The sequence below is a fragment of the Rousettus aegyptiacus genome, unplaced genomic scaffold (assembly GCF_014176215.1).
Source record: "Rousettus aegyptiacus isolate mRouAeg1 unplaced genomic scaffold, mRouAeg1.p scaffold_m13_p_2, whole genome shotgun sequence".
Lineage (NCBI taxonomy): Eukaryota > Metazoa > Chordata > Mammalia > Chiroptera > Pteropodidae > Rousettus > Rousettus aegyptiacus.
In genome coordinates, this window is record NW_023416295.1 from 134,068,975 (window position 1) to 134,085,325 (window position 16,351).

A 16,351-nucleotide genomic window follows, 5' to 3' on the forward strand; every position below is an offset into this window, starting at 1 on the left:
ACTGATTCTGAGCTAAGAACGGTCCTGGCTAAATGAGCGTTTGTTATAATCATCCCCTTGCAAATCTAAGTGTAAATGGTTTATGCTTTTAAAAGGAAGGTATGAGGTTTCTGAAGTATTTACAATAATATAAGGGAGGGAGAAAGTTACATTCTATTTGGAGGTTTGGCTAGAAAAATTAGTTCTCTTTTGCTCATAGAAATACGCAGCCTTGTACTCCTCTATGTTTTTGATATTGTGGCCCTATATCACGTTTTTTTCCATCATCTCTAAGAAAGTATTTAACAGTGCTTTTCAGATCAGCCCCTGGCAAAGTCGACTTTGGTGTTGCTTTAGGAAATCAATATGATTTCAACATTTTTTTTTCCCTCTCAAAACAAACAATATTTTCAAATTCCTTTTCCTTGGTTTTGCCCTAAATTCTGAATAAGGCCTGACAGTGAGGAAGATGGAACTTGGGATTGTTTTTCCAGTTAATAAAAATGTAATTCGAAAGCTGAGCTCTGCATTTTGGTAGAGTCTAAATTAAGTAATATGGAGAGAAATTCAAAACACTTCAAAGCATGACTTATAAAAACTATCATCATAGTATATCAATCTATGAGTTCAGGGATTGCCAAAATTAATGATGTTTTTTTTTTTTTCTCCTGATTTATGAGAGTTACTCTGGGACCTATGTTTCTGTGTAAAGCAAATGCAGAATTTATTAATAATGTAAGCAGCTCTATGGCTCCTTCACCATTGCAATGAAGTTCTTGCCTAAAACCAAAACTGTTTCCTTTACACTTTAATGGATTAGATTTGTTTAATTTACTTTATGTAGCACTCAATCCAGTTCCACTGGCATTCAGATGCATAATGAATATTTGATGATGGTGACTATGGCTGCACAGAAGATATTTCAGTGTCCACAGGAACATGAAGGAATACTCTAAGCTATTTAACGCTAGTGATAAAATTACACAATAACAGAGGAGCCGTGCTTTTCATATCAGTGCACTGTTTTAAGAAAACCCCAAATAAAAGGGAAGGGATAGGAATTAACATCTATCATCTAATATATTTATAACATCTCTAAGTACTTTTTTATATAACATCTCTAAGTACTTTTTTATTTAATCAAAACCATAATCCTATGGACTAGGTATTGAGATTCCCATTTTCCTGAATCGAAAATGCCATTGGTTGTATTGGGAACCAATATTCTACGGACTAATAGAAAAAATCCAGCCAATGAAATTATGACACATCACGTGTGAGATATACTTTGATATCAGAGATGTCAAAATGTAAAAATAACAGGCATATCAAAAATAATAATATATTGATAAGAAAATTCATAGCAGTCACACAGCCAGTTAGTAGCTGTGGCAAAGACAAGCTAGATACCCACCAGAACTCCTGTTCCCCTTCCACAGTATGTGGTTCCTACTGAGAAATGGCTGTCCAGCCAGAAACTACACTTTCCACCTTCCTGAGTTCTGATCAATAGATTGTGAACACAACTGATGTAGTCACTTCCAGGCCAAAGAGGTAAAGAAGCATGAGTACTTTCTCCGTCTTCTCTCTTATTCTACTACCATTTATGTTGATGCTCAAGATGATGTTAGAAACCAACTACCTGTTGAATATAGCAAAGCCTCTGTGTTAGCCTGGGTTCCTGAATGACTATAGAGCTCAGCCTGTACCTCAAACCATTGCGCCAAACAGGGATGCCACATTTGACCTGACATGAATAAATAAACTTTTATTTTGTTAAGTCGCTGTCATTTGGGGCTAGTTTGTTACATCGACTAGAATTAATCCAAATAATAAGTGGCAAAATTAGAATTTGAATGTCAGGTTCCAAAGCCTGGGCTCATCCTATGACACCATGCAAATATTAACCTTCAAACGTATCCCTTCCAAAACAAAGAAAAACCCAAAATAAAACAGCACTGATCACTTCATTTTAAGCAGGTTTCATCACTTGGTTTGAAAGAATTAGGCAGACATCAATAAATTTAAGAATGATATACTTTAGAGAGAAAGTCTAGGCAGGGACAATTAAAGTTGTGTGTGTGTGTGACAGCACAGGTGTGGAAATAAAAGAATGAGGGAGTGATTTTCTAGGCAGGTATAAGTGACATTTACAGGCATGTGCTCTTTTCCTCTCCTGTTTTAGTTTACTACAGTTTGAGTGCACGTAAAGATCCTGGCAGGTATGATAACCCTAGCCTATTAAAACGGTTTACTATCTTGAGGTGATCCTGAGAGCTTGAGGCAAAGGGCGGAAGAAGTGGCTTGACTTGCAATGGACGAAAGGGATGGAAGGGAGGTGACAGAAAATGGGAGCGGTCAAGAGCACAGGGTCTAGATTCAAGACAAGAGTCTGAACCATGGCTCCAATATTTCTTATACCAGGGTCCATGACCTTGGGCAATCATTTCAACCCTCTAACAGTCAACTCTGTCATCTAGGTGGCAGAACAGAATACACCTCAGAGGACGTCGTGAAGATTAAATGAAAAAATGCATGCAAAAGGCACATAACCATCCGTAAGTGAGCACACACTGAATCCTAGTTATTACACTTGCTATCATTATTAATCATTAGCTTGCTTTCCTACCTAGTTGCAAACAGCCAAGTGAGTTTTTAATATAAATCTCTTCTACAGATAGGAGGTACAATTCCTTGGGGGAAAAAAAGGTCTGCCCAGCTGTGAAACCAACCGAGGTTAAGAGCCTGTGGAAGTTTCTATTTCAAATTAAAAATAAAAAATTTGTTAACATGCTTTGAGGGAATGATGAGCAGAGAAAATTTGAAGGTATGTATGGTATGTGATATTTCAAACACCAGTTTCACTTTACTGCTTATATAAAATTAGCACTTTTTTTGTTTACGATATTATAAGGAATAAAAAGGAATGAAAATAGCATTAAAAACTTACCCTTTGTTTTTCATTTGAACCCTTTTTATTGGTCTCTTTTCTACTTTCATCTTCATACACGAGAACAAAGTCAATTCTTCGCTGGCCGTCATTAAAAAAGAGGGAGTCAGGCTTTCCATTAAATTCTTCCTGTATGGAAAGGAAAACCAAACAAATATAATTTTTTTGAAAAAGTGCTAATTTATAAGTATTTGTTTTTTAGTTTTAGTGTATACATCAATGTGTTTATAGAGAAAGAAAAATATAACCATTACTAGTTACTCGACAAAAGGCATGGTCACCATGACCTTTGCAAGTATAGTCTGCTCTCAGTGAAATAAGTTCTTGAATTGAGCAGTTTAGTGTTATTCTACAAGTTCATTGGAAAATACCAGTGTTATGTATGTGACACAATCATCCCAGAATTATTCCCATCTCAACCAGCAAAAGGAGTATCGTATTTGGAAAACAAACACAGTAACCAGAGATGCCTATTGGAAGGAAGGAAGTTTGTTTAACAAGAAGAAAAAGCTAAAACAAAGCGCTGTTAATGAAAATTTCAATGTCTTATTTTCTAACTTTTTCATTATTTTTCCTGACTTCTCTCTAGACATCACCACTTTATAGAAGGTACTATTTTATAACCTTAAACAAATGCCAGAAGATGCTTTAACATACACAAAAGCTACAATGGTCTTTGGTATTCATTCCCAAATCCATCAAGGATACCAACTCACTCCCAAGCAGAAAAACAAACAAACAAAAAACCCCACAGCAACAATAACAAAATAAATGAGCCTTTAAGTTATATCTTAAAAGCCTGATGGGTTAAAAAACGAAGAAATAATGGCCAAACATAGATCTAATACAATTTAAAACAATCAATATTACTATGTGGATTTGAACAGAATTGTTTAAAAAAACTTGAGTTTGTATTCTCACAGCTTGTCAGGATGCTTATGTTCATTTTGTTTAAGAATCAGACTACTTTAGAACTAATATTTAATTTTTCAGGTTTTTTTTTTTTTTAAATTAAAACCTCATGGAGAGAAATGCATTTTGCAGTCACTTGGTAGAACCACTTAATCACTAAATGTGATTAATTCTTCTCTGCGTTTAGCATCAATTAGTACAAAATCACTTAATTTTACCACCACTTCCTCCTTTTCTTTGCACTTCTGAGATGTATTTTTTGCTTAACATATACAACCCGATACTTGTGATTCCACTTTCCATCAGGGAGCCTGCGAAAGTTCATCAGTATTCGAAGCTCCCCCGATTTAACAGGTTACTCTAATGTGTGCGGCTGAACCCAACTCAACACACCTTCATTTCAGCTTCATTTCCCTAGAGATAGTAACCATAAACAGTGTGACTTTGCCTTGAGCCCTTTCCTAGCCAGGGCATAGAGGGGCCAGGAAAACAGAAGGACGATGTCTTAGGTTAATGTCATTAACGGATTCTTTATCTGCAATTTCAGCTATTTAAAACTAATAAAGCTTAAGAGTATTTAAGGCTATACAAAAATGCTAAGCCCTGTCTTTTTCATTTCAGCCAGAGTCCTTGAGGCCCCTTCATTTTCCTTTCAATGAAGGTATTACTATTATTGACAGGGAAGCTTCTATAGGAAAATTCTGTGTAGAATGAAAGAAAGAAAGAAAGAAAAAAAAAAGAATTTCTCAGAATGGCAAAGGGGAGGTGAGGTAGGGTGGAATATAGTCGTGAAAATCTGGTCATTATTGCAGACATCTATGAAGTGTACAAAAGCAACTTGTTCTCCATTGCCCATATTATGCTGTGTTTGGTGGCATCCAGCAGGAGCTCACTAAAGTTAAGTTCTGAGGAATTAGTCCTCGAACCAGAACCAGTTCTGCCCGACTCCAGGCACTCTTCCTTGCAAGCCCATCACTCAGCTGCACAGGTTGGCAGCTAGCCCCCAAATAATCTGATCTGCATGTACATTGGTCCTGTGTGATAGAAGACCATGACTCTTTGTGTAGAGGAAAACCCCTACTGACTTGGCAACAGTTGTCCTTAAGAAATTGCTAGGTCAAACTCTGATATGGTATTTTAGAATGCAATGCCAGGAAAAAAGGTGCAAATTTTTTACTGCTGTAAAATCCAGGTTTCTCATCCCTTGGCAGAGACATTCCACTAGGCATTTGGGAAGAAGGGACAAACTAAATGCTGGGCTGGAAAGAATAGTAACGAACAAGGGAATTGGCCTCTTTTTTTTTTTTTTTTAAAGACTGATTTATAAATAAAACTGCGCTGTTAAAAAAAAAAAAAAAAAGGCTAGATTTTCCAGTAATAAATTCCACTACAGGCCTAACAAATATAACACGACATCGGAATGATAGGAGAAAAAAAAAAAAAATCCTCTCCTAAAGTTTTGCTTTACATGAAGTAAAATTTTAATAATTTTTCGGGATAAATTTAAATAATCTTTAAATGACTGATTATTCAGAGATGGATTATTACAGTCCTGGCCTCTATGCCTTCTCCCCAAGTTTACTTAAAATTCAATCATTAGACATCCTACCAAGTCAAATGGTACCATTCAGCAGATTAAATTTAAAAAAATACTTGGAGAGACGATTTAAAATTTATCAGGTAAAATCATTTTCAAGATCAGAGTTTATGTATGGTTACTGACCTTCTGGCTAGAAAATTTATTAATTCTTAAGCTCATTCAGGTAACTTACTAATTGTTACCTTGGGGTCTTAGGTAAATGTCTTCAATGCCAAGGAAGTCAATAAAGTCTCTGTTAATACTTCTTCCTTCTTGGAAAATGTATCAAGCAAATTTCTAATTACAGTTTGGAATCTATAATCATTACATCTGTTCACACCCACTGCTCCCTACAGTCCCAAAGATACATTTATTTACTCATCTGTAGCAACCTGACCTAACACTGTACGAAAAGCTCAAGGATGGCAGTGGGTGAAAGGACTACCTACGTTCATTTGTTATTATCTCGAATTAAAGCAAAACAATGTCGGCCACCACGGCAGAAGAGTGAGCTGACCACTTCTATCTTTGGCTGTTGGTACTGACATTTCACACTGGGATAGGATAAAGAGGAGACGTGCTTGGTCTGAGTAAGGGGAGATCTGAGAGCTTGGCTGAGTGGTGTAGAAGAGAAAAGAAGGGAGGTCACATATGATTTACCCAAGTGCCATTTTCCAGGCCTCCCTCCTTTCATCTGGCTTCTCTCCTCCTCTTATTTGTGGGTAGCTCCTTCAACAAAAGAGCCCAGAAGGGTAGGATCCTCCTTAACCATATCAGGATAAGAAATGCAAGCAGAAAAATTACTCTGCCCAGGGCCTTCAAACTGTTGCATGAGTTTGACAAAACTAAAAAATATGATTTGTTGCTATTGTCTAGGAAGTTTGTGTGGGTACCAGTCCTTACCCTGGAGTGGTTGAGACCCCTGTACTATAGGACAAGTGTCTGAGAAAGAATGTCCTAGTGGATAGAAAGATAAGTCCAAAGATGAGCATTTCTCGTAATTACTTGGCAGGAAAATTTCTCATAAGCAGTCTCTGAATGAAATAAGGCCCTGGACTTCTCTTTACATAAGATGGTATTCTTCAGATTTATGAAGGGTCATGTGATGGTTACATGATGGTGAAATCTGTCTTGCAGGCAGAGAAAAAAGAGCTGGAGTAAGGGAGGACCTGGGGAAAGAGCTGCCTGAGCATCACTGCTCTGTGGCATTTAGGGTGGTTATAGGTGAGCAGCCCATTACTCAAATCTCTGGCATTAGCACTCAGGGAGTCCATGAAATAACTTAGTGCTTAACATCTGTCCAACACTTCTCAAGTGTCTCATATAACCCTGCAAAATCAAGACTGAAAGTCCTATTTCACAATAGAAGCCTCTACGCCAAGTTTAAAATACTGAGTTTATATCATTTGCCCAAGATCTGGATAAAGAGCAGACTGGGATTGTTGCTCAAACTCTTGTTTACGTATAAGGAAGGGTGTTGGAAACTTGTTTTGGGCAGCAAGTGATATTATCTGATTGCATCTCTAGAATTTCCAAATAGGCTTTTCCTGTCCTGTTACGGTTGTCATGGACTAAGAGATTGAAGTGCACTCCAGGCTTATTTGGGTTCATGGTCTCAACCTCTACACAAAGCGGGATGCAAGAAAGGTTTATTGTCTAACAATAATAGTTGAGGAATTACACTATGAAAAACAGTATCAAAACATAATTAAAGAGCAACTGATGTATGAATGTGGAAAAAAACATGTGGCTCCCTGCAGTCTCTAAGACTAGCAAAACAAAGTAATTAATTCCAAGCAGAACACAACAGAAAAAAATCTTAATTAGAGTAGAGGGCTAAAGTGAAAATACAGGATCTTCCATTTCTCATTAAACCATGAATCCATGCACATAGCAAATTCTAGGGAAACAAAAGTTTAGAATCCAAAACCTTTATGTAAAAATTTAGATATCACAAAATATGGAACATAATGAAATTTTATTTACACGCCATGCAGTTATGAATTAGATATATTCGAAAGTGTTATCCCTGACTGTAGCAGAGTTCACACAGATTTGAGGCATAAGTAACAGTCAAACTCTCTTTCCTTCATACAATTGTGCAAAATAACTGCAGAGACAGAAGAGACCAAGTCGAACTTTATTCCTTATGTTTAGATCACCTCCTCGGCCTGTAACAACACTTAATAATGAGAAAATGCAAAGAGCAAAGAAAAATGTCAAGAACTGTAGGCTGAATGCTGAAGATGGAAAGACTAGTACTGTGAGAAGCAGGGGTGGGAGGAAAGGATGTTAGATATTCGTAACAGGGTTAAGAAAAGTACATGGACACACAGGAACCACAGTCCGCTCTCTAAATGGCACACTGTTTGGGGGTGGGGGGGCACGGTGAGCATGTTTTTGACGAGACCCAGGCATTCAGCACCTTGTTGACAGAAACAAAGTGTGGTGGAAAAGGGGTCCATTCAAGGAGGAGGGAACCTCCAGAAGTGAGGATTTCAAATCTGTTACAAAGTGTGTCAGGATGTTCTAAGAACGTCCCTTGGTGGTGACTCTGTGATGATCCAAGAGTAACCAAGAATGATTTTTGTAGAAATCACACTGTCTCCCCGACTCTGTTAACCACACTATCAAGTTCTGAAGTCAAGTGACCAGGTCTTATTCACCCTGAGTTCTTTGCTGACCCTTTACATGTAGCAGGAGTTTGGTTGTTTTTTTTTTTTTTCTTAGAATAAAAATAGCTTTTTTCCTTGCTGATGGTAAAAATCAATATATACACGAAGGAAAAATTCTGAAGATACAGGAAAAAAAATGTCTTATGCATTCTCAATTCCTAGAGATGAGCTGAACTTCTTAATGTTTTGGAATACATCTTTTTGGGTTTTCACACACGCACACACATTAACCAAAATGGTACCATGCTATATAATCTGTTTTATAAACATCCATCATAGACACTTTTCTAGCTTGATATAAAGCTCTGCATCATCATGTTTAATAGCTGCAATATAATTTAGTTAAATAGTTCCTCTACTGATGAACACATAAGTTGTTTCCAATTTGTTGCTTTTATAAACACTGCTGCAATGAGCATCCTTGCACATATGTATCTTTGCACATGTTCAATTACCTTAGGCTAAATTCCAGACACGGATTTTAAGTACCATGGCCTTTCAGGAAGCTTTTGATATACAGGTTGCTAAACTGTCACCCAAAATACTTATAAAAATGAGCACTTCTACCAGTAGAGTATGAAGATGCCTTTTTCTATTGTGACTAGATACCAGTCTTTCCCTTTTCCCATCTGAGTCATTTTTTTTTTCTCATTTGCACTTTTTAACTACAGCGCTCTAACACTTTTACGGTGCTGCCCATTTGAATTACTGTTTTTGTTAAGTGTCAATAACTATTATTGACCTAACTGAACTATCTTATTCTGTGATCCCTTTCCAGGAGATTCTCTAGGGTTTTACTGAAGGGATCCCAAAGGCCATACAGGCAAATGGGGAGAGGAGGTGAATGGCAACATGGAAAGGCAGATGTTTAACTGGAACGTGCCAGGCGAGTTTTAGAAGTTCCCTACGCCCACCATCCCATTACAGTTTCAGTGGCACCTGTGTAACTACCAAATACATTATATCTTTTGGCTCACATGTTTCTTTAGATTTGGAACCCACTACTTGGTTTATAAATGATTTCTGTTGCAAGTTAAGAATTGAGGAACAAATTCTTTAAAAAGTCTTGCTATTTTATTTTGGTAAATGGCTATAACTAGTTCTCAAGTAGCTGAACTTGTTATTTCAGTCATTTCTCATCAGGGATAGATGTGTGTACTTCACTTATAAATATAATTAGATTGTGCCATGAAAATGCTGCTGCTTCTTTTTACTTTTTTGTTCTACACATGAGGGAATGTTCACAAGCCGACAGCGTCCTGATTTGGTATATGGACCCTGCCTTTGTTTTCCCTTGCCTGTTAAACTTTAGAGCTCCATTATTGGAACATCACATTTCGGATGCCTCAAGCATAATTACTGTTAAGTATTTCCTTCTAGTCCATGCCAAGGAAGCAATAGTTTTATCAAGTGGAATTCCCATATGATTATAAATATTATATTCTTAAAATTTCTGAACAGGGCTATAGGAAATATGAAAATAGAACTTTGAAATGACCTTTAAAATAAAACTTCCTTAAAAGCAGTTAAGTAAACAGGGTAGATGGATAACGAGCTCAGTTAGGAGCCCTCGCATAGAAGAGAGACTGACTGAACCTTTTCCTTAAACCCACAGATAGAGTTGGGACTAGAATTTCCAATTAGCACAATTTCAAACTTCTTTTGCTTGCCTATTTTCCCATAGGCTTTCCACCATTTTAAAACCTCAGTTTAGCCTTCCTTAAAGATCTGCTTAAATGAGGGGAACAAGTAAAGAGCAGTAAAAAAAAAAAAGGAAAAGGAAAAATGTGAAAATGCCTTTAGTGATGGTTTTCATACTTTTCCTTTTCTAGAAGCATCATCTGTTTGCACTGTTCTCATCTGGTAGTGGTAAAACTGCTGAAAGAAATATGGGTGAGATTAAGCTGTAAGATATTCCCAATAAAGTCTGAGGCACGATAAAAGTGACAGAAGTGATAAAACAAGACAAGTGTACAAGAGGACATTAGTGAGAGAGGATGATTATCTTCCTACACGCTAACCTCTTAAGGTTTCAATATCCCCAAAGTGTCTTGCTTTGCTTTAATATCCCATTATAGATTTAACATCCAACCATTTATCTAAAACTTTTTTGAACCTATGAACACTTATAGTTGTATCACCTTCTGAGGAAGAATGTTCTGTAGCTTCCAATTTTATATTCTGGAATTAGAATGAAAATAATTTTGTTACAACCAGATCCTTTATGACTTAATGGACTTCCACAATATACTATCTACAACTTTAAGATCCTTAGTTTTAAAAAACAATAACTTTAGCTTGGTTTTATAACCACAGGTTCTCCTCTACCTACCCTCTTGTTCTTCTTAACTAACCATATTTCAACTGTCTTTACATTATCTACTTCCAATTCTTGGAAAACTAACTGGTTATGACTTAAAATATTTACTGGTAGATCCTATTCACCAAATCCATAGCTGTGAACTGTCTCCCTTTTCTCAATCATCTAGGTCTCATGTGACCCAGGTTACTGGTCCTCCAAATTTTGTGCTTTTGAATAAAGAGTCAATCTCATAGAAGGTGACTATAATCTGAGGATGAATAGAAAGGGGAGTTTCAAGCTATGTGCTGACCTGAAGAAGTATAAGGTATAACTGAGGGCATAACTAAGGCAAGACTCTACCAGATTCCTGTATAATTCTTCTTCAGACTCCCTTAAAATTGTAACGTCATTCTCAGAAAGCTCTTCTACTCTCACAGGAGGTTTTCATTTCCAGTCTAAGAACTACTCTGAGTTATTTTTAGCTTTCCAGCTGCTCGGGGTTTGCACAAGAGTCCTGTCATCAGCTCTAACTTCTTCATGGGACTGTTGTGTCACATGTGTCCCTTAACCATAATCCTCTCAGACCACATCTCTGAGAACTGAGGTTTGCAACCTCATTCAAGCAAGGAGGAGAAAAACAAATCAGAGCATTTAGTTCCCAGCAACGCAAAGGACTGTGACAACTCCTTTCAATTGGTTAATGTTTTATAGAGATAATACTTTCTCTCCTTTAACTCAAGCAGCAGTTTACAAGAATGGCTATTCTTTGTGATATGAAAATGAAGATATAGAGATACTTACAAAGCAAAATTAAAAAACCAGTGACATTTAAAACAATGGCACAAAAATGTTTTAAACTGACTATAGATAATAAACACCTTACAAAATCTTCCTCTCAGACAAGAAAAAACTAAACAAGTTCATCACTACTAAAACAATATTAGAAGAAATATAAAAGGGACTTCTTTAAGTAGAAAAGATTTTTAAAAATATGAAAAAGAAAATATAGGAAAGAAAAAATGCTCACTAACAAAAGCAAACACTTGTAAAAGCAGGTGGCTCAACAAACACTAAAGCCAATATAATGGCTAAAAGACCGAAGTAGGAAGATCGTGCATAATTAAAGCAGTAAACTAAGGGATACGCACTAACCCACACACAAAGCAGTAAAAAAGAATGACAAAAACATAAACATGATGGGGGTGAATAAAAATTGCAGTGATTTTAGAAGTATTCAAAATTAAACACACATAAACTTAAAATAAACTGATGTAAACATGGCTTGGTATATATGAAGCACATGGGAACCACAAACCAAAAGTCTACCAGAGACACACAAGAAGAGAAAGAAGTCCAAACACAACACTATGGAAAGTCATCAACATAACACGAGCAGAGAGCAAGAAATAAGAAAGGAACAGAGAACTATAAAAACACTTAGAAAACAATGAATAAAATGGCAATAACCACAAACCTATAATAATTATTTTAATTTAAATGGACTAAATGTTCCAATTAAAAGATACAGGGTGGCTGAATGAATTAAAAAAAAAAAAAAAGACCTGTACATATGCTGCCTATGTACAGAGACCCACTACAGAAAGACAAACACAGACTGAAAGTAAAGGATTGGAAAAAATTATTTCATGCAAATGGAAATGAAAAATAAGCTTGGGTAGTGATACTTATATCAGACAAAATAGGCTTTAAAATAAGGACTATAACAAGAGACAAAGAGAGGCATTTCATAATAATAAAGGAGTCAATATCCAACCAGAAGCTACACTCTCAAAAACAGTTACACAGCCAACATAGGAGCCTATCAATACATAAAGCAAAATTGACGGATATACAGAAAGAGATGAATGGTCATAGTAGGGGACTTAAACATCCCCACTGACATCAATGGATAAATTATCCAGATAGAAAATCAACAAGGAAACAGTGGCCTTAAATGATATATTAGCTGAGATGCACTTAATTGATATCTGTAGGACATTTCACCCAAAAGCAGCAGAATATACTTCTTTTCAAGTGCACATGGAACATTTTGCAGGACAGACCACATTTTACACCACAAAACACGTTTCAATAAATTTAAGAAGATTAAAATCATACCAAACATCTTCCCTGGTCACGATGGTATAAAACTAGAAGTCAATTTCAAGAAGAAAACTGAAAAACACACAAAAACATGGAGGCTAAGTAAATGCTACTAAACAATGAATGGGGTTAACAAGATCAAGGAAGAAATCAAAAGATACTTTGAGACAAATGAAAATGGAAACACAATGATGCAAATTCTATGGGACACAGCCAAAGCAGTTCTAAGAGGGAAATGTATAGTAACACAGGCCTATCTCAAGAAACAAGAAAAATTTCAAATAAACAGTTTAACCTTACACTTGATGAAACTAAAAAAAGAACAAAGCACAAGATTAGAATAAGGGAAATAATAAATATCAGAGTGAACAAAATAGAGACTAAAACAACAATAAAAAAGATCAATGAAATCTAGAGCTAGTTCTTTGAAAAGGTAAACAAAATTAATAAACCTTTAGCCAGACTCATCAAGAAAGAGAGGGCCCAAATAAAGTAAGAAATGAAAGAGAAATGACAACGGACACCACAGAAATACAAAGGATTATAAGAAAATAGTGTGAACAACTATATGCTGACAAACTGGACAACCTGGAAGAAAAGGATAAATACTTAGAAACATAATCTTCCAAGACTAAATCAGAAGGAAAGAGAAAATATGAACAGACTTATGACCACTAATGAAATTAAATCAATAAGCAAAAGTCCTGGACCAGATGGCTTCACAGGTGAATTTTATTAAACATTCAAGGAACAATTAACAAGTATCCTTCTCAGACTATTCCAAAAATTTGAAGAGTGTAGGCTCCAAACTCATTTGTGAGGTCAGCATTACTCTGATACCAAAATCAGACAAAGACACAACAACAAAAAATTAGAGACCAATAACCCTGATAAACTTAGATGCAAAAATTCTAAAAATACTAGCAAACCTAATTCAGCAATAATTGAAAATATCATGGTCAACTGGGATTTACTCCTGGGATGCAGGATTGCTTCAACATCTACAAATCAATTACCATGATGCACCACATAAATAAAATGAAGGATAAAAATCGTATGGTCATATCATGCAGGAAAAAAAGTGACAATATCCAACATCTATTTATGATAAAAACTCTCAGCATAATAAAAGCCATATATAACAAATCCATTGTTCACATCATATTCAAAGATGAAAAGCTGATAGCTTTTTCTTTAATATTGGGAAAAAGAAAAAAATTTCCACTTTCACCACTTTCATTCAACGTAGTATTGGAAGTCCGAGCCACAGCATTCAGACAAGAAAAACAAAAAAAAAAAAGCCATCCAGATTGGAAAGGAAGAAGTAAAACTCATTATTTGCAAATGACATAATGTACTGACAGAACCCTAAAGATGCCACCAAAAACCTATAAGAACTAATAAATGAATTCAGTAAAATAGAATACAAAATTAATATTCAGAAATCAGTTGCATTTTTATACACCAACAACGAACTATAAGAAAGCAAAATTAAGAAAACAATCCCATTTACTATTGCATCAAAAAGAATAAAATACTTAGGAATAAATTTAACCACGGAGATAAAAGACCTGTTCTCAGAAAACTATAAAATATTAAAGAAAGAAATTAAAGAAGATACAAATAAACAGAAGCATATGGATGCTCATGGATAGAAACAATTAATATCATTAAAATGTCCATACTACCCAAAGCAATCTATAGATACCATGTAATTCCTAACAAAATACCAACAGCACTTTTCAGAAAACAGAACAGAATCCTAAAATTTACATGGAACCACAAAAGATACCTAATAGTCACAGAAATCATGAGAAAGAAAAATAAAGATCAAGAAGGTATCATGCTACCTGATATCAAACTATACTACAAGTCTATAGTAATTAAAACAGCATGGTACTGGCATAAAAACAGATACACTGATCAATGGCACAGAACAGAGAGCCCAGAAATAAACCCATGTTTATATGGTCATTTAATCTATGACAAAGGAAACAAGAATATACTATGGGGGAAAGACAGTCTCTTCAATAAATGGTGCTGGGAATATTAGACAGAAACATACAGGAGAATAAAAGTGGATCACTTTCTTACACCATATCTAAGAATAAACTCAAAATAGATTAAAGACTTAAATGTAAGACCTGAAAACACAACTTCTACAAAAAAATATAGGCAGTAAACTCTTTGGCATCTTAATTACAATCTTTTTGCATATGTTTCCTTGTACAAGGGAAACAAAAGAAAAAATAACAAATGGTACTATATCAAAGTAAAAAGTTTTTGACAGTAAAGAAAACCATCAGCAAAACAAAAATACAACCTACTAAACTGGAAAACATATTTGCCAATGATATATTTGGTAAGGTATTAATATCCAAAAATATAAGGAATTCATACAACCCAACATCAAAAAAACAATCTGACTAAAATATGGGCAGAAGTCCTAATTCTCCAATGAGGACATACAGATAACCAAAGGACATATGAAAAGATGCTCGACATCACTAATCATCAGAAAAAATGCAAGTTAAAACCACAGTGAGATATTTCCTAATTCCAGTCAGAATGCCTATGATTAATCAACAAACAGGCGTTGGTGAGGATGTGGAGAAAAGGGGACTCTTGAGCACTGTTGGTGGGACTTCGAACTGGTGTAGCCACTATGGAAAACAGTATGGAGGTTCCTTAAAAAGTTAAAAATAGAACTGCCTTATGACATAGCAATTCTACTGCTGGGTATTTATCCAGAGACATCCAAAACACTAATTCAAAAAGATATATGCATCTGTATGTTCACTACAGCACTACTGACAACGATACCCAAGATATGGAAGCAACCTAAGTGTCCATCAATAGACAACTGAAATATTACCATGGAATAATACTTGGCCATAAAAAAAGAATAAAATCTTGCTATTTGCGACAACGGGAAAGACCTAGAGGGTATTATGCTAAATAAGTCAGACAGAAAAAGACAAATACCATATGATTTCACTTAAAAATGATATTAAAAAAAAAAAAAACAGAAACAAGCCCACTTATATCACAGAGAATAAACTGATGGGAAAGGGTTGAGGGGGGTAGATGAATAAGGTGAAGAGATTAAGTATATAAACTGCCAACTATGAAAACAGTCACTGGAATGAAGTTTGGCACAGAGAATATCATCAATAATATTGTAATAACTATGTATGGTGCCAGGTGGGTACCAGACATATTGGGTGATCACTCTGTAAGTTATATAAATGTCTAATCACTATGTTTTACACCTGAAACTAACATAATATTGTTTGTCAGCTCTACGTGAAAAAAAAAAAAAAAGACATCAGCTTTGGTACCTGGCAGACTAGGTTCATATCACAACTCTGCCAGATGACGACTAGCCATCTGCCTTTGTGTATATATTTTATCTCTTTAAAAATAAATGTACTCATCTGTAAAAAGAAGGAAATCATAGAAAGAAATTCAGGATTATTGTGAAGAATAAGCTGATGCATCTAAAGCAACAGAAGAGTCAGAAACACAGTAAAGCCCAAATGTGAGCTGTTGGTGTTCTCTATTTGAGTGTATGACAGTCCTTCATTGACTACTAACTAGCTTGTTGGGTTCATTCACACACTTTATGCCCATTAGGAAGTTCCACTTGCACCTTGTTTTTTCTCTTTGCCATGCCTCAGATTTCGAGAGTCTCTTCTTTCACTACCATTTTACCCATGGTTAACAGGTATTCCAAAACCCTTTTGTTTGCTGCTTTGAATTGGGCAGCCAAATTAACTGAATTTGTTGAATTTCTTTGAAATTATACCTTGGTGCTTTGGTTTTAAACACCAGAGGCTTTATAGCTTTCT

The 16,351-nt window shown here is 35.6% G+C and overlaps 1 protein-coding gene across 3 annotated transcripts in view; it reads right to left on the bottom strand.

Annotated features, from left to right (window-relative positions):
• ANO6 (anoctamin 6) overlaps window positions 1-16,351 on the bottom strand; it is a 164,907-nt gene that overhangs the window by 62,286 nt on the left and 86,270 nt on the right. For all 3 annotated transcript variants that reach the window (XM_016146447.2, XM_016146448.2, XM_016146445.2), the window contains one exon: window positions 2,930-3,058. In XM_016146447.2, the coding sequence (XP_016001933.2) occupies window positions 2,930-3,058 (129 nt within the window). The remainder of the gene's footprint in view (window positions 1-2,929; window positions 3,059-16,351) is intronic.